At 35.0% G+C, this 19493-nt stretch overlaps 1 protein-coding gene across 1 annotated transcript in view; it reads right to left on the bottom strand.

Moving 5' to 3' along the window:
• ADAMTS19 (ADAM metallopeptidase with thrombospondin type 1 motif 19) overlaps positions 1 to 19493 on the bottom strand; it is a gene marked incomplete at its 3' end in the record, with an annotated part of 285099 nt that overhangs the window by 203666 nt on the left and 61940 nt on the right. The window contains exons 4-6 of the mRNA XM_004384305.2: positions 15551 to 15723; positions 13839 to 13922; positions 12774 to 12931 (exon numbers count right to left, since the gene is read on the bottom strand). Coding sequence (XP_004384362.2) covers positions 12774 to 12931; positions 13839 to 13922; positions 15551 to 15723 — 415 coding nt within the window. The remainder of the gene's footprint in view (positions 1 to 12773; positions 12932 to 13838; positions 13923 to 15550; positions 15724 to 19493) is intronic.

Here is a 19493-nt window from a genome sequence, read left to right as displayed (position 1 = left end):
ACGTCGTGGGGTTGTTAACCAATGTCATAAAACAATATGTGTACTGACCGTTTAATGAGAAACTATTTGTTCTGTAAACCTTCACCTAAAGTACAATAAAAAAAATAAAAAGAATTTGTCGCTGAGACTCAAGCCCAGTTACATGGAGAATTTAAGTGGATAATATAGTCCAAACGAAAAAGAAATCCATTACCGTTGAGTCGATTCCGACTCATAGTGACCCTACAGGACAGAGCAGAACTGCCCCACAGAGTTTCCAAAGTGTGCTTGGTGGATTCGAACTGCTGCCCTTTTGGTTAGCAGCCGTAGCTCTTAACCACTACACCACCAGGGATAATTCAGTAGAGAATGTAAATGGCCATGGATCATCAAAACATCAGATGAAATTTCTAGAGTTTCTCTCTTCACTGTTTTTCCTGATGTCTGGTCCTTCAGTTGTTCCTTTGGTTCTGAGAGGTACACAGAATCTTCCTCAACTATCATAATAATCTAAAAAAAGTGCCCCTTCTGGTGCTCCACTTAGGCACAATTGGTTTCTGTGACTCACAACTAAAAATCACCAAATCATTAAAGAAAATAGATCCCTCTAGTAGTTTAACATATTCAGAGTCTGAATATAATTGCAGGTGAAAAGGAATGGAGAAGGTTTCCTGGCATTTTTGCTGCAAGTTAAAGACTAAATATATTTAGCATGTCTCCTCCATAGAAATCTCTAGAAATCAAATGTACCACACGAACATCACTACTGGTTACACAGGTTGTATACAACACAATTCTAGGTGCACATTTACATACACAACATTGTGGATGGCTCCCTCTTGTGTTGTATAATGCCCAGCTTCTATAACTGGATGAACTGGGACTCAAGTACCTCTTTTATGCCAAGTACTGGATGACACATACTAAAAATACAACAGGCTTCTCCTCTGAAGGCAAAAAAAAGAAAAAAAGAAAAAGATGACATACAATCACCTCTGTAATGTGAGAAAGGCCCCAGAATCGGTGAGGACGAACCCTGGGGAATTGTATTAAATAATGGATAGTCTATTTTGCAGTTGCCTTTACCAGCCAACAAATGGAGATAGAAACACCCAAAACAGATGATACTGAAGAATATGGTAATGCAGAAAATTAAAGAACCACATATAATCAGATCTTCACCTTAGGGCCAAAAATCACTGAGTGTAAAGTATATTCAGATGTAGGGGGAAAGGAATTTCATGTGCTTTTTCTAAACCTACAATACATCATATCATAATGCATGAGGCTGCAACATGACTATTTGATTTACATAATGTGAAACAAGGGACTTCATCTGTAACCAAACAATATGATAAAAGTATGACAAATGTACTGCTTATTGTTAAGGGCACTCATAGTCCTTCACACAGCCAGTTTCTGCTAACTAGCAAACAAATGAATGAAGTACATTATTTCAAAGAGCCTAAGTTCTTTTATTCAAATCACTGGAAATATCTCTGACTAAAACCGAAGGGCAAATTGTCAGCAGCATTTAAAAACCTCAGACAAGACTACAATTCTTAATCTTCAGTTTTTCATTTGTCAACTTCCTTTCATAGGACCCAAATAATGTACTATTTGGCTCATAATATTCAAAGATTTTTTTGGATGGTAGAGATATGTTTGCTGACCAGACCTGTGCTCCTGTGGATTCAAATTCTCTCATTTTTGGCTCAGGCTGGCTCAGTGCGCCTGAAGCCTGCATCACAGTTTCATTGTGTGAGTTTATGGAAATGATATTGTTAGACTCTGGCAACTGGAAAGACCGATAAATTCTGCTTAGGTTCTGATTTATATCGAAAAAAATGAAATGTAGCCTTTAATTTCCAAGAATGAAGACGTATCTGAGACTAAGTCTCATTGTAGAGTTTTATAGTGCTCTGGGACATACCTATAAATGATTCATTCAAAACTTATTCTGTGATTTGTATTAAATCAAGATATTTCTGCCATTTCCATATTTTATTAATTTTCTATCTTACTTGCCAATGGCATTAGTTTGAAAATAACTTATAGAAGTATTATACATCAAAACCATTTCAATAAATATGAAAGGCAACACGGTCATTAATAAAATTCGATTTTAAATTGAAGATTATTTTCAAGAGACATAGACTTATGTCTTCTCCATGATTTCAAAGAGAAATTTGAAGATTACACTAAGAAAGCATAGAGTTGACAGTTGGGAAGAAGATGTTTTGTGTTTTTGTTACTATGAACCCAAAAGCACTAGTCAGCTTTAAACTATTTGTTTCTTTGTACCACACAGAACAATTTAACAAATATATTACTGATGATAAGGTCTGATTCATAAGTATATTATGCATTTTAGCTGAAACCAAAATTAATCCCTGAGCGAAAATTTCTTCCTACCAATGTGTTTACGTAACATGCAACATTTAATAATTGCGTAAGATGAGCAATCACTAGAAACTGGGCCTGGTCATAAGTTTAGTCTATCAAATATGGATAAAAACATAGAATCCGTGGAAATGAACAGTTTTCTTATTTTATTTTTCACAACTTCTTTGCAAAGTTAAAGATCTGATCACTTTTATGTATATACTAACTAAAAATTGATTCTTTTTCCTCAATTAAAAAAACCATTTAAACTTTCTTGATTAAATGGTACGAGGTCATTTCAGAATAGAACATTCCTTTTAGTGAGCTGGTGTTCACTGTTAAGGCACGGGAAGCAGAAGATGAGGAGAATGGGTGATCCTCCCCCACAAGCCTCAACCCTACAGGTGAGTAAAGGGAGAATAATTTGTCAGTATCTATCCATATTTTATATGTGCATGCCGAAAGGTTAGCAGCTTGAATCCATTAGCTGCTCACTGGAAATCCTATGGGGCAGTTTTGCTCTGTCCTATAGGGTCACTATGAGTCAAAATCAAATTGAGGCCAACAGGTTTGGCTTTTTTTGGTGGGGGGCGGGGGGGCTTTTGCCTGTTGACGGAGTGATTACTTACAATCTATCCAAACTAAGTATCAGCAAATATTTAAAACCATATAAAGAAGAAATACAACCAGAATATTCCTTAGAAGCTAGGTAGGTAATACTTGTGCTCACTTATTTTAGACATGTTATCAGGAAAGTTCAATTGCTAGAAAAGTATCTTCTGTTTGGTAAAGTAGAAGGTCAGTGAAAATCAGGGAAACATTCAATGAGATGGATTGCCTTAATAGTCACAACACTGAACTCAAACATACCGACAACCATGAAGGTGGTGCAGGATCACGCAACATTTCGTTGTTACATATAAGGTGGCCATGAGTCAGAGGCAACTCCACGGCAACTAACAACCACAACAACATATGTAAAGTTATGTATTGAAACTTTTTTTTTTAATTGTACTTTAGATGAATGTTTACAGAGCAAATCAGTTTCTCATTAAACAATACACATATCTGACATTGGTTGCCAACCCCACAACATGTCAACACTCTCCCCTTCTGAACCTTGGGTTCCCCATTACCAGCTTTACTGTTCCCTCTTGACTTCTCGTCCTTGCCCCTTAGCTGGTGTACCCATTTACTCTCTCTTTGTTTTATGGGCCTGTCTAATCCTTGGCTGAAGGGTGAACCTCAGGAGTGACTTCATTACTGAACTATAAGGTGTCCAGGGCCCTACTCTCAGAGTTTCTCCAGTCTCTGTCAAACCAGTAAGTCTGGTCTTTTTTTGTGAGTTAGAATTCTGTTCTACATTTTTCTCCAGCTCTGTCCAGAACCCTCTATTGTGATCCCTGTCAGAGCAGTCAGTGGTGGAACCAGGCACCACCTAGTTGTACTGGACTCAGTTTGGTGGAGGCTGTGGTAATTGTGGTCCATTAATCCTTCGGACTAGTCTTTCCCTTTTGTCTTTGGTTTTCTTCATTCTCCCATGCTCCAGATGGGGTGAGATCAGTGGAGTATCTTAGATGGGCGCTCACAAGCTTCTAAGACCCCGGATGCTACTCACCAAAGTAGGATGCGGAATATTTTCTTTATAAACTATATTATGCCAATTGAGCTAGATGTTCCCCAAGACCATGGTCCCCAACCCTCAGCCCAGTAATTCGGTCCCTCAGGGAGTCTGGATATATCTATGAAGCTTCCATGACCTATGTATTGAAACTTTTTTATCTAAGTGCAAAAAATTATAAATAAAGTTCTATAAATAGGTAAGTTAAATAATTTATGGTACTTCTATCCAATAAAATAGTATGCTTTCTCCTCCTACCAAATGATATAGATCAATATGAGTATATAAGTTTCCTATTGCTGCAATAACAAATTATCAGAAACAGTGGCTTCAGACAACACAAATTCGTATCTCATTGTTTTAGATCTCAGAAGCCAAAAAAATGGGTGTGACTTGGCTAAAATCAAGGTATAACCAAGGCTGCATTCCTTCTGGAGGCTCTAGAGATGAATTTGTTTCCTTATTTTTCCAGCTTCTAGAGGCAGCCTGCATTTCTTGGCCTAGGCCCCTTCCTCCATCTTCAAAACCAGCAGTATAACATCTTCTACTATCTCACTAACTCTGACTGTCTGCCTCCTCTTCCATCATTTAAAGGCCCTTGTGGTTACAACAGACTCACCCAGAATAATCTCCCCATCTCACAATCTGTAACTCCCTTTTGCCATCTAAGGTAATTCAAAGGTTCTGGGGATTAAGATGTGGATATCTTTGGGAAAACATTATTCTGACTGCTACAATAAGTGACACAAAAAGACTTGCAAGACAAACTGTTAAGTGGAGAAAAACAGATAAAACTGTGTATAACATGAAGCTTTTATATAATAAAAGAAAAAGTTCTCTATGCATACACTAATGTGTACATTCTTTATGTACACACCAACTCTTAATGCTGGTTACTTTTGGGCAAGACAGTGAGAGTAGGAGTTGGGTAAAAGGTAATTTACGTAAACAGTAAGGTATTTTTTACACTTCTACCTTGAGAACATGTTCCTGCATTTACTGGGCAAATATATATATATATATAAAACCCACTGCCGTCAAAAAGACTCTGACTCATAGCAACCCTGTAGGACAGAGTAGAACTGCCCCATAGGATTTCCAAGGCTATAAATCATTCCAGGAGCAGACTGCCACTTCTTTCTCCCACAGAGCGGCTGGTAGGTTTGAACTGACAACCTTTCAGTTTGCAGCCAAGTGCTTTAACCACTGCACCATCACTGCCTAGAAATAAACACAGTTGACATTTTTTAGGACATTTAATCCAGCTTTATTGCCTATGAAAGTACTAAAAAAAGTCAACTGTGTTTATTCCTAGCTAATAAAATTACAGGCTACTTCTGTTATCTTCATTCTTATATTTACCAATTTTTATAACAAATTTATTATACTTGTAATAAAAACACAAGTTAATCAAATTATGATTGTCATCTTGTTTAGACTCAGAAGCAATATTTCCAATGTCTATTATGATAAGAAGAAGACAGCCTTCATCAATTAATAAATATATAAAACCCAGTAATGGTTAATACATTCTAATTTCTGTATATCAGATCACTGGTCAATACAAGATAGAGGTACAAATTAAGCACATACAATATTCTATGGATCATAAGTAACAATACAGATTTCATATGGCACTATGTATTCTTTTTTCAGAAATATATATAGTCCTATAAACAATAAAATATATTTAAAAACCTTGTCATGAAAAAATATTACAAAACATGACATGAAATATTCAGATTAATAATATGAAAATAAGGTCTGTGTTCACTGGAAATCATGACCATTTTCATTAACAATAATTGCTACTCTATTACTTTTACAGAAGCGGTTTATTTAAAAAAAACTGAATCAAGAGAAGTTTAAGATTTGTTAATCTTCCACAAGTAAAAAAATGCTTAAAGCAATAAACAAGATAAATTTTAGTATAAACTGGCTTCGTAGAGGTCCCCTTAACAGTGATTAAAACTGGCTTGTACATTTAATTAAATGATCTTTCCAAATCACCTTGTCACTCTGAGAAAATGACATATCTATCATAGAAAAGACGTATGTATTCAAAATATATTTTAACGATTTTAAGAACAAAAAAATTTAACAAAAATATGTGAAAAGTTAGCAGATATTTGAGAAAAACATGAGATAAAGGAATTCAATCTTAGTTTCTTGGTGAACAACTTGAATTGGACTTAGGCTTTTATTCTGCTTGTAATTCTTTAAAAAAAAGTTTAATATTTTCACATTAAAAACTATCATTTTTTTCCTTTTAAAAATATTTAGTCAAGATTTATATCAGAGGCAATTAGATCTAAAAATGACAGTGTCAAGTTTTTATCAATATAAAATTAGATTCTGCTTAAGAAGCAGAATAAGCTCCAGAGCTCTGTACATAAAGCAAATTCAGTGAGTTCACAAGAAAAAAATAAGACTTTGCTAAGCAGTACAAAAAAATATGATGAAGACTACGCAGGAGGAAATGTTGTTCTTTCTCTGTTGTTGAGAATATGCACAGCAAAACATACACCAGTTCAACCGTTTCTACATGTACAATTCATGACATTGATTACATTCGAGTTGTGCAACCATTCTCACTCCCTTCTGAGTTGTCCCTCCTTCATTAATAAATTCATTGCCCCTAAGGTTTCTATCTAACCTTTTAAGCTGCTGTTGTCACTTTGATCCAATACATACCTTAAAAGAGCATAATGCTCCAGCTAGACATTTTTTATTAGTTAAGCTAGGTTATTGTTTGGTTTTAAGGAGACTGCAGGGGATGTTTTTGGTTTAAGGTTTAACGATTATCTCTTATTCCTCATATGTAAAATAATTTCCCACGGTTCTTTTCTCTTACCATAAATATGCTGTATAGAGACTCTCTGAGAAACTGACAATTTGAAGGGTTCTTCCAAATAATAATTAAATTGTCATCTAATTTCAACGTTTTAAAAAAAAAAAAATTTCCCAAAGGTCACCATTCATTGGAATTGCCTTTGAGTTCCAGTCCTTAGTCTTATAAATTCAACATGTTGCTCTTTACTCTATGAATGGGCATAGGACTAAAGGGAATTTGGTACAGGAATACAGACTAAAGTCAGAAAGACTTCATAAGTATTTAAACAGGAGAAACAACAGAACAGAAGCTTATGTCTTCTGCTTTTGCATATCCTGTTCTCTCTTCTTAACTATTTGTGATGGTTAAGATTGTGTGTCAACTTGGCTGGGCCATGATTCTCAGTATTTTAATGTAATCACTCCCATGATTGAATATACTGTGAGTAGCCAATCAGATGAAAGGGAGTCTCCTTGGGGGTGTGGCCCGCATCTGAATATAAGCAGACGTTCTGGCCTTTTGCTCTCTCTGGATCCTGTGGCTGCTTCCTGTCACCTCATCTCCAGCTCTTGGGACTTGAGCTGTCAGCTTATCTGCCGAACTTGGGATTCGTCGATCTGCACAGCCTGTGAGCGGGAGCCCTGCTCTCCAACCTGCCGATCTTGGGCTTGCCAGCTTCTGCGGCTACGTGACTTGGGAGAGGCCTCTACCCTGATCCACGGACTTGGGACGTTCTAGCCTCTACAATCATGTGAGCTGTTGCCTTGATATAAATCTCTCTGTATATATATTTATACACTTTGCTGGTTTTGCTTCTCTAGAGAACCCAGCCTAAGACACTATTAGTATCAAAATACCAAATAATAGCAGCTACTTTAATTAAGCTTTTACTATGGTTCATGCACTCTGCTAGGTTCTTTAAGTATATCATCTCTATCAAACCTGGTATCCTGTGAAATAGGTATATCATACCCATTTTACAGATGAGAAACCTAAAGATCAGTGAGGCTAAATAATTTACCCTGGTCACACAGCTAAAAACCCAGGCTAGCTGGGATCAAAACCTGTGCTTGCCTGTCTCCAGTATCTAATACTCTTTTCATTATACCAGACATTTTTCATCCTTATATACATTGTTAATTTCCATTCATTCTTAAACATTCCTTTGAATCTGAAATACTTTCTAACACTATTTTCTGCATTTAATATTGGTGCTCCTTTTTCTAGGTGTTAATCTTTGCCATTCATTTTATTTTCTCATCACTTTTCTACCTATAAACCCACTTATTGCTTAGAAAATAAAACAAGACAATAGCTAAACTAACCTGAAATAAAAAGGAATAATGTACCCGCTTATATTTTCTTAACATAAATATATTTGACCATTGGAAAAATTAAGTTTAAGTGTTTGTTCCTTTTTTTTATTATGTAACAAATATCAGACCCAACAGACTAACAGAATTTAGGAAACAAGCCAGTCCAATATGAATTATTTAGTAAAAATCTAACAGCTTTGGCATATAAAGTAGACTTACATTCTTTCAAACAAAACATTTCAAGCGGCAGTATTTTATTGAACTATTCAGTGAACTTACAGGGAAAATCCTAGGGCAAACAAAGCAGTCAGACTCTACAGAAATGAAAAGTGTAAATTATTAAACAAATGTTCACTGGATGTAGCAAGCTAACAGAAGAAAAAGGAACTAATATTGTTTCATAATTCTACATGTCAGGAATTTTCCGTATCATTTTCTCATTTAAATTAAGTCACACTAAAAAGCACGTATTATTAACCCTATTTTACAAATGGGAAAAATGATGTCTATGCAGGATGCATAACAAGTTTAAATTTACATAGCTGAAAGCTACAAGATCCAGTATCATGACTCATGTCTGCTGAGCTCCAAAGCCCATGCTACCTTACCTCTTCTTAAAAACACCACCAGTAATATTTCATATATTAAACTTTAACCCCATTCGATGTTCTCAATTTGTTGAGGATACTTTCAGCAATAATAGATGAACACTAATTTTATGAATAAGAAAAGTGAATTTTAACCATGGTCTGAGTAAACTATCAGTGTAAGAACATGTATAGCATAATAACACAACAAAAGATATATCTGAAGTATGTCTTCTACATGAATAAAAGTTTGCACAGTACCTTACTCAATTATATACATTTGGGAAAAAAATCACTGAATGTTCACTGTATGCCATGTATTATACAAGGTATTATATTATTCGTCCTGTACTACCACTCTTATTTTGTTAATAATGAGACTCGAAGAGGTCAATTAATCAGCTCAAGATCACCAGCTAGTAACTGGAAAAACACAAGTCATACCTATCTGATCTTCAAATCTTATCAGTTTTTCCTATTTCATATCTATCTCCATCAACAGTCAAGCCAATACAAATATCTTCCACGTGGGTAACTACAGTAATCTTCCAAATGGTCTATGGACATCAATGTTGCTCTATTTTCACTCTCTTCTTTACACTGCAGTCCGAATGACCAAATCTAATTATATCATCTACTTGCTTAAAAATAGAGCACCCTAGCCACTCTCGAAGTCCACCTTTCAGCCAAAGAGTAGATAGGCATATAAAACAAACAGAAACCCTGGTGGCGTAATGGTTAAGTGCTATATGGCTGCTAATCAAAAGGTCGGCAGTTTGAATCCACCAGGCACTCCTTGGAAACTCTATAGGGTAGTTCTACTCTGTCCTATAGGATCACTCTGAGTCGGAATTGACTCAATGGCAAGACGTCTGGTTTTTTGGTTTTATAAAACAAACAATCACACATGTGAGGAACATGCTTCTTAGTTCAATCAAGTATACAAGACCAAATCACCAACACCTGCCCAAAAGCAAAGATGAGAAGACAGGGAGGGACGGGAAAACTGGACAAATGGACATGGGGAAGCTGGGTGGAAAGGGAATAAGGGAGAGTGCTGACACAATGCAGGGATCACAACCAACGCAATAAAACAACCTGTGTAAAAATTTTTGAGTGAGAAACTAATTTGCGCTGTAAACTTTCACCTAAAGCACTATTAAAAAAAAAAAAAAAGAGCACCTTCTTATTGCTTTAAGATGAAGAGGGAAAAAATCCTTATGATGGCATATAAATGCTGGCATAATCTAAACCTTGTTTAACTCTAGACTCTTCTCAAACCATGTTGCCTTAGTTCTCTGCTCCATTCACTTTGGTCTTCTTTCTACCAACTTCAATTTAGTAGTGTTGTTTATTTTAATCTAATGTGGTAAAATTTACAGTTAATAAAATGTACACATTTTAAGTAAACGGATCAATGAATTTTGATAAATATAAGCCCATGTACTCAAAGGAAAATACAGAATATTTCCATCACCACAGAAAGTTCTCTCCTGCATTTTCAATCTCCTCACCTTCCAACTAGTCAACATCTGACACAATTTTGATCACCACAGTTTAATTTTAAAAGGAGCCCTGGTGGCATAGTGGTTAAAGCGATCAACTGCTAACCAAAAGGCTGGCGGTTTGAAACCACCAGTGGTTCTGTGGGAGAAAAATGGGGGAGTCAGCTTCCACAGAGATTTACAGCCTTGGAAACCCTATGGAGTCACTATGAGTCAGAACCTACTCGACGGCAGTGGGGTTTGGGTTAGCTTAATTTCATCTGCTCTAGAACTTTAGTGAATTGAATTAGTCTTATGTTCTCATTTTTATTTGGCTTCTTTCAATCAGAATAATATTTTCATGATTATCAATGTTGTCAGGTTTATCAGTTACTTTATTGCTGAAGAATATACAACAATATGAATATGCAACATTATTTCCATTCATCAGCTGATGGACATTTAAGGTATTTCTAATTTTTTGAAGTTATGACTTAAGCTGCCTAAAATATTCAACTAAAAGTTTTTCTGTTAATACATATTTTCATTTTTCTTGAGTAAATACCTAGAAGCTGAATTAATGGGTTATATAACAAGTGAAGGCTTACCTTTATAAGAACCTACTCAACTGTTTTCCAAAGTGGTTGAACCATTTTATAACCCTACTAACAATCAAGCAGTGTTCCTCATCCTCCCCATCATTAGGTGTTTTTTGTTTGTTTTTAAATTGTAGCTATTCAAGTAAGTGTAGATTTAATTTGCATTTTCATGATGATCAATGATGCTGAGCATCTCTTCATATATTTATTGGTACGTCATATTTCTTTTTTTCTTATTATTGAGTTCTAAGAATTTTGTATATTTATATATGTGCACATGCATATACATGACAGAAACACACACACACATACATTTTGGATATATGTTCTTTATATATATGTATTGCAACTATTTTCTCCAATACTGGGGCTTCACTTTTCATTTTCATATTGGTGTTATTTGAATAGGAGATGGGTTTATTTCTGAAGTACAAATTATCTTTTTTTCTGATTAGTACTTTTTTGTATCCTATCTAAGAAATTATTGCCTGCCCCATAGTAATGAAGATTTTCTCCCCTTTTTTTCTGAAAGTTTTATAGTTTTAGTTTTCATGTTTAATTTTATGATCCATTATGCACTAACGTCACACACATGGTGTTAAGTACGGCTTGAGATTCATTTTGTCACATGGGTATCCAGAAATGTTCTAATACTATGTGATGAATATACAATCATTTCATCATTACATTACGTTAGTGTCTTTTCTGAAAATCAGCTGAACATATATAGGTAGGTTTATTGCCAGATACTTCATTCTCTTTAACTGATCACTGTGACTATCTTTCTGCTAAAACTTCGCTATCTTGATTACCAAAACTTTATGGTAAATTTTGAAATCAGATAGTGTAAGTCTACCAACTTTGTTCTTTTTTTTCAAAGTTGTTTTGACTCTTTTAGGTATTTTTCATTTCCATATAAATATTGGAATCAGCTTAAAAATTTCTGCAAAGAAGACTGCAGAGATTTTGATTGGATTTACATTGACTCTATAAATCAATAATGTAGAGAATAAACTTCTCAATAACAGACTTTTAATGAGTGAATTTTTATTTAGATCTTATTTAATTTCTCTCAGCAGTGTTTGTAGTTTTCATTTTTCAGGTTTTGCACATATTTTTTTAAATTTACTCTAAAGTATTTTATGGTTTTGGGAGTTATTATATTTTTTAAATTATTTATTACCATCATATATAAATACAACCATGGGCTAACTAAACTATCAATGTAAAAACATATATAGCATGCAATTCTGATAAAGGATTTTTATAAATTGACTTTATATTCTACAATCTTAAAAATCCAATTACAAATTGTAGCAATATTTTTGCTAGGTTTCTTAGAATGTTCATTGTACTGAGTAGTATCACCTGTGAAGACAGACAGTTTTTCTTCCTTCTGCCAAACTTTTATACCTTTCCTTTCTTCCTCCTACCTTATTGTACTGGTTATGACTTTCGGTACAATACTGAATAAATGTGTTAAGAGTAGACATCCTTGTCTTATTATCAGTCTTAAAAGAGAAAGCATTCAGTCTTTCACTAGTAAGTGTGATGTTAGCTGTAGATTTCTTCGTAGATAACCTTTCTCAGATTAAGAAAATGCCCTTAAGAATTCAATAAGAATTACTGGTTGATAAAATTTATTTTTGTTTATTTGTATTGTTTTCTTTCAGCACATTATTGTTCCATTATCTTTTGGGCTCAGAATTTTCTGATGGGATGTCAGTCATCAAAAATTGAGGATGATTTTTTTTTTTTTAAATTAACCAACCCTATGCTTTGTCTCTATGCCATCTAATAGTTGGTTATTCATAAATCAGTTCTTATGAATTGAGGGAGATGACTGATATCTTTATAACAAAAAATGAAACACAAAATCTAGAATAAGAGCATTATATCAAGAATTAATGGGATTAACAGTACTGTCATCAAAATAGAAATGTCACTTATTCGGCTTTGGAAAATTTACCTTGTTATAAGTATAGCTGCATCCACTGAAGTCATATCTTCTCCCCAGCTTGTTGACATCTCTAAATGTATATCATTCTTTTTGCCAAATTCTTCATGTTGCCACTTACAAAAACTTTCTAGCATTTTCTCTCCATGGTGCCCAATATATAGATCTGCCTGCCAAAATATATATATATATATATTTTCACTTTAAGGAAATTTATTTTCAGAAGTACAATAAATTAATATCCAAGGGAAATTACTGAATTACTAAAGCAGACTACTGACCATGATATTAGTTAGAATCTGGAAGACATTCAGGATGAACTTAGCCTGAGCTAAAAAAAGGAGCCCTGGTGGCACAGCAGTTAAGTGCTCAGCTGCTAACCAAAAGGTTCGTGGCTTGAACCCACCAGCCACTCTGAGGGAAGACGATGTGGCAGACAGCTTCTGTAAAGATTACAGCCTTGGAAACCCTATGAGGCAGTTCTACTCTGTCATTTAGAGTCACTATGAGTCAGATCGACTTGACGGCAAGGGGGTTGGAGCTAAAAATCTTAAAACATTGTGAAGGTGCAATAATTATAAAATCTGTTTAGTGCTATTTTGGTAAAGGAGAGAGATACAATGGGACATTAAGAATCTGGGAACTTTTAGACTTAAATAACTCATTATTTCTACAACTTAAGAACAAAGGATTTCTAATTTGCCAGCTAAACAGTATGCCAAAATGATATCACTGAATATTCTCCATTTAAAATAAATTACAGATAACAGAAAATGTTAAAAGGACATGTTTAAATAGGAAATTAAACTGTCATTACAACTGACTTTTTAAAATTACATTTTGGAAAGTTAAGGTTTGTTGTCAGGATCCTTGGAAACTAAAAACATTCCATTTTTGGAATAAAACTGAGGTATTAATACCAAAACTAAAGGCCAGACTTATGTACAGTTGAAGTTAGTGGATATTTCTGACTTTTAAGTTATTAAAAAGTACATCCCTAACATTCCCTTTATTTAAAAATACCTGAACACCACTTCTCACCAACTTAACAGAATAAAAAACTCAAGACTTTCTTACTGGGGTTTCATGAAGCAGAATAAGCTTTATCACACGAAGGTTGACTTGCACACCGAGACTCTTGTGTTGGAAAAGGTTAAAGACCTAAAAACAAACAAAAATAAATATTCCAAAATGAAATGGATAAACATTTTAATTTTTCTTAAAGCCCAAACATGGAAGAGGTATTCATTTTATTGAGAAAACTTGCCAAAAAAAAAAACCTTTTTAATTATTTTAAAAAATTAGCTTAATAATGAATAATAGCATAGCTCACTCGCTTTAGATATTAAGAAAATCGGACCTAAACTTCTGTGAGATACTAACTGAAACCTTGATGATCCAGGCACTTCAATGGGTTGGGGAGGGAAGGTTGGACCTTTCACAATATTGCCTACAGGAATTTTTAGTAACTAAGCCCTAGACTTTTTCTTAAACCCTCAAAAATGCTAGTGTCCACCTTTCTTTTGAGAAACAATTCTCCAAACTTAGTCTGCTTTGTACCGCCTCCCAATTCATTCCTTAGGGTTCTTTTTTCCCTCAAGCCTGGCTGCCAAATGGAAACAGGGTTTTTAAAGCCCCACCCTTCAATGCTGCCCAGGAAGATAAACTCACGGTCATTTTTGCTTCATCGTTTTAGATCATCGTTATGACTAGTTTTCCCAAAATATGGTGTTTGTAGCAATACTGAAAATCAAGGTCTTTTTTTTTTAATGAGGTACCTTGACTTTTTAAAAATGTAGCTTAGTATTTATTTCATTTGTGTTAGAAAATATGTAAGTGGCACACCAAACCCATGATTTCAGAGAAAAAGAGGCTAAAAGTTGTTAGGATATTAAGAATGCAGTGGACTATTTAGTTGGTGGCTGAATATGGACAGAAATGACTGAAGTGTGGGAAACTCTGTCCACTGGAAAAGCAACCAAATGGTGGCAAAAAAAATAAAAATGGAAATTTTAAAAAGCATAATATGCTTATCTTTGAATCAATGATTCTTATCCTTCTTTTATTTGGTAAATGGACATAACAAAAGTGTATTTGGCTTTGGTTTTTATTCCTATTTATTCCTCCTTAAAAAACTGTATTCACTACAACCTTCTAATTCTGCCTTGAAAGAAGTTTACCTAACAGACTATGCAATTAAGTCAAAGGATTCATTTGGTAGTTTGCATCTGCAAGAACAAACCAGATTTCTGCAGTCTATACACCATCTCCTGCAACTAGTTACATGTGATTCAGCTGGTTAAAAATTCAGCCATTAGATATCAGGTTGTACTCATCAATTAGAATCATATCTGACACCCAATTTTACATACCTATATAAGAGATCAGTGGATTACCAACCTCTGTCATTGTTTCACCTCGTAATTTATCTATAGTGCTTCTGGTGGGGCCATGCAAACACTGACTATTACATTTCTGCTAATTTAAATAAATGGCCTTTTCAAAAAAGAATGAAGAGAAGGACACACACACACAGGCACAAGGGGGGGATAATAGAGAGTTTTGCCACATCAAGATGAACAATGAGGCTTTTTTTTTTAACTAGAAGATTATTTTGATATGTTAGAGATGGATCAATTTAGTGTATCTAAAGTACTTTTTTACTGATGACAAAAAAGGAAAGAAACAGTAATGAGTTAAGTTTTAAAGAACTTCATCATAAATACTCACACATTTCTTCCTTAGAGTTTTCTTGAAAAAATTCCAAGCGCACTTTAAAGTTTGCCTACCATGTTTAAGATGGTTAGAATGAATCTCCTGGCTGCATCTGCTCCATGATAGGAAACCACTGCTGGGTCTGCAACCACTACAGTCTCTATGTTGTATTCTTGAGGTAATTTGTATGAATACCGTTTCTCTCTTCCACTTTCGGCTATTTTTCTAGACCTAGGTCTTCCTTTATCTGCAATAAAGAAATGAATTTTCAAATGTACCTCCATCTTGACAAAGTGAATAACATTAATCTTTCTTTTTTTAATAATCCAAAAAAAATATTTATTGAACACCAGCATGTGCTGATGATACAATGGCAAACAAAAGCAAGTAAGTTTCAAAAGCAAACAAGGTGTCAGAATCTAAAAGGAACTTTGGTTTTGGAGTATGACTTTGGAATCCAACATACCAACTTCTGTCATTATCAGTTGTGTCATTTTGGGAAAGTAACATAGCCCACTCAGCCTCAGTTTCCTCATCTATAAAATGGATAATAATAACACCTACTTTCTAGAGTTGGTGATGGCTCATAACAAGATCACATTAGTAAAATTTCTAGCACAGAGCTCCATATAAACAAAATAACTCAATAAATAAAAGATACTATGATTTCCTTTTTAAAACCAGTGGCAAATAAAGATCTACTTGCTAGAGGTGCCTAAAGTAACTTCCCTATTGATCCTAATTTCAGGCATATGCCCCTAATTACAAAATCATTATAAATGGGTTCCTTGTGAGTTGGCTCTGCCATTTATCAGGCTCACATAGAAGTTATGACTTTAGGGTAATAAAGATTTCTCAAACATAGTCAAATAAAAGTAGTAACCATAAAGAAAATTATTTATAAATGTGACTACATAAAAATTAAGAACTTCTGTTTATCATAACCTGCCACTAACAGAGTAAAAATCTTGCTACAAACTGGGAGAACATACCTGCAATATGTTTACAGAATACAGAACTACTTTCAATCAATGACAGTAACTATAATGAAAAAATGGGTAAAGGACTTGAACAGTAATTTCTAACAAAAAAGATAATCAAATGGCTAATTAGCATGTGAGAAGGTGGTCAATTTCATTAGTCTTCAGGAAAATGTAAATTAAAACCACAATACCTTAAATGAATTAAAATTCCTAGAATGGCTAAAACTAAAGAGACTACACCAAGTGTTGATAAGAATGGACCACTGGAACTCTCATACACTACTTCTGGGAGTTTAAACTGGGATAAACACTTTGAAACACTTCTAAAGCTGAGCATATGTATCCCCTGTGATCAGCAATTTTGCTCTTAAACATATACCAATCAGAAATGCATACATTAGCATACCACATGACAAGTACAAATTATTCACAGCATAACTATTCTTAATAGTGCAAATGGCCATCAACAGTACAACAGATAAAGAAATGGTAGCTAGTCATGCAACAGAATATTATACAACAATGAAAATGAACTACCTACTGCGATGTGCAAAATATGGATCAATCTCACAACCATAAAGTTGACCAAAAGAAACCAATTAGAAGATAATGCATGGTGTATGATTCCATTTATAGAGATACCAAACACTGGGAAGACTAATACATGGTGTTAGAAGTCAGGATAATGAATATCTTAGGGAAGAGAAGTTAGTGCCTGTGAGTGGACACAAGGGGAACATTTGTGGTGCTGGTATTTTCTAATCATAGTGGTGGCTACATAGTTAGGTTCATTTTGGGAAAATTCAGCGTTGGACACATCATTTGTGTACTTCCTATAGGTATGTTGTGCTTCAATAATGAATTTATGACTTTTAACACCTTTATTGAGGTATTATTTACATATCACAACATTTACCCATTTAAAGTGTACAATTCAATTAGTTTTAATAAATTTATATAGATGTGCCAACCATCAGCACAATCTATTGTTAGATTAGCTATCATTTGTCCCTCTCGTCATCTATCTAAACTTGGTTGAAATCTCACAACAACTACCATCTCTTTTCCAAAATTAGTTATACTTGTGGGATGACATCTTTTATACATCTTTACTATAATTTCAGTGGAGTCTCTGAAAAGGTGAAGATACAGACGTGTGCTTAATTAGTCATATTTTCTGGAAATTTCTAAATTTGTTTTGAATTTGGGGATATGTTTTCAGATAATTCTAGTCCATCTTCTCGACTTTTGATAAATTCTTTTTCTCGAGTCTCGTTCCAGGTGCCTTGACTTTGACTTGGCAATGCGATTCAATTCTATTATATTTTAATAACCACATACTCCACCTTGCTTTGCCGTTTAACATATTTACATGACTCCGGGATTAATTTATAGCTTGAGTTTTTTTTTTTAATTTTATCATGGTACAATATAACAAGAACTGAGCCATTTTAACCATTTTAAGTATACAATTTAGTGACATTAATTACATTCACCATGTTGTGCAACCATCACCATTATCTATTTCCAAAAGTTCTTCACCACCCCAAACAGAAACTCAGTATCCCTTAACCAAGTTCCCTCCTCCTTTCTGGTAACCACTAATAACCTTTGGTCTCCATGCATCTGCCTATTCTAGATATTTCATGTAAGTGGAATCATACAACATTTGTCCTTTTGTTTCTGACTTATTTCACTTAACATAATGTTTTCAAGGTTCGTCCATGTCATAACATGTATCAGAACTTCATTTCTCTTTACGGATAATATTCCATTGTATGGATATACCACATTTTGTTTACCATTCATCTGTTGATGGGCATTTGGGTTGTTTCCACATTTTGGCTATTGTAAATAATGCTGTAATGAACACTGGTATACAAGTATCTATTTCTGTCCCTGCTTTCAAGTCTTTGGGGCATTTACTTTAAAGTGGAATTTTGCTGGGCCATATGGCAATTCTATTTTTTAACTATTTGAGAAACTGTCAAATTGTTTTGCAGAATGACGGTACCATTTTACAATCTCACCAATAATGAATTAGGGTTTCAGTTTCTCCACATCTTTGTCAACACTTTCTGTCTTCTGTTTTTCTAGTAATAGCCATTGTGATGGTTAAGATGGTGTGTCAACTTGGCTGGGCTGTGATTCTCAGTGTTTTAATGTAATCCCTCCCATGATTGAATATACTGTAAGTAGCCAATCAGATGAAAGGGAGTCTCCTTAGGGTTGTGGCCTGCATCTGAATATAAGCAGATGTTCTGGCTTTTTGCTCTCTCTGGATCCTGCAGCTGCCTCCTGTCATCTCATTGCTGGTTCTTGGACTTAAGCTGTCAGCTTATCTGCTGAACTTGGAATTCGTCAATCTTCACAGCCTGTGAGTGGAGCCCTGCTCTCTGACTTGCCGATCTTGGGTTTGCCAGCCCCTGCAGCTACGTGAATCAGGAAATCTTGTGGGCTTGCCTGCTGATCTTGGAATTCGTCAACCTTCACAGCCTGTGAGCAGGAGCCCTGCTCTCCGACCTACCAATCTTGGGCTTGCCAGCTTCTGCGGCTGCATGACTTGGGAGAGGCCTCTACCCTGATCCACGGACTTGGGACTTTCTAGCCTCTACAATCGCATGAGCTGTTTCCTTGATATAAATCTCTCTCTATATATATATTTATACGCTTTACTGGTTTTGCTTCTCTAGAGAACCCAGCCTAAGACAGCCATCCTCTTGTTGTTAGCTGCCGTCGATTCTGACTCATGGCGACCCCATGTCTACCAAGTAGAACTACACTCCATACGGCTTTCAAGGTCATGGCCTTTTGGAAGTAGGTCGCCAGGCTTTACTTCTGAGGTACCTCTGCGTGGGTCTGAACCACCAACCTTTCAGTTAGTAGTCCAGTGTTTAACCGTTTGTGCCACCCAGGAACTCTAATAACCATCCTAGTGGGTGTGAAACGGCATCTCATTGTGGCTAACTTTTGTGATTCACTTATGACTAATGATGTTGAGCATCTTTACATATACTTATTGGCCATTTATATA

This window comes from Trichechus manatus, unplaced genomic scaffold, assembly GCF_000243295.1.
Source record: "Trichechus manatus latirostris isolate Lorelei unplaced genomic scaffold, TriManLat1.0 scaffold00121, whole genome shotgun sequence".
NCBI lineage: Eukaryota > Metazoa > Chordata > Mammalia > Sirenia > Trichechidae > Trichechus > Trichechus manatus.
This window is presented reverse-complemented; position numbering and strand designations above follow the sequence as displayed.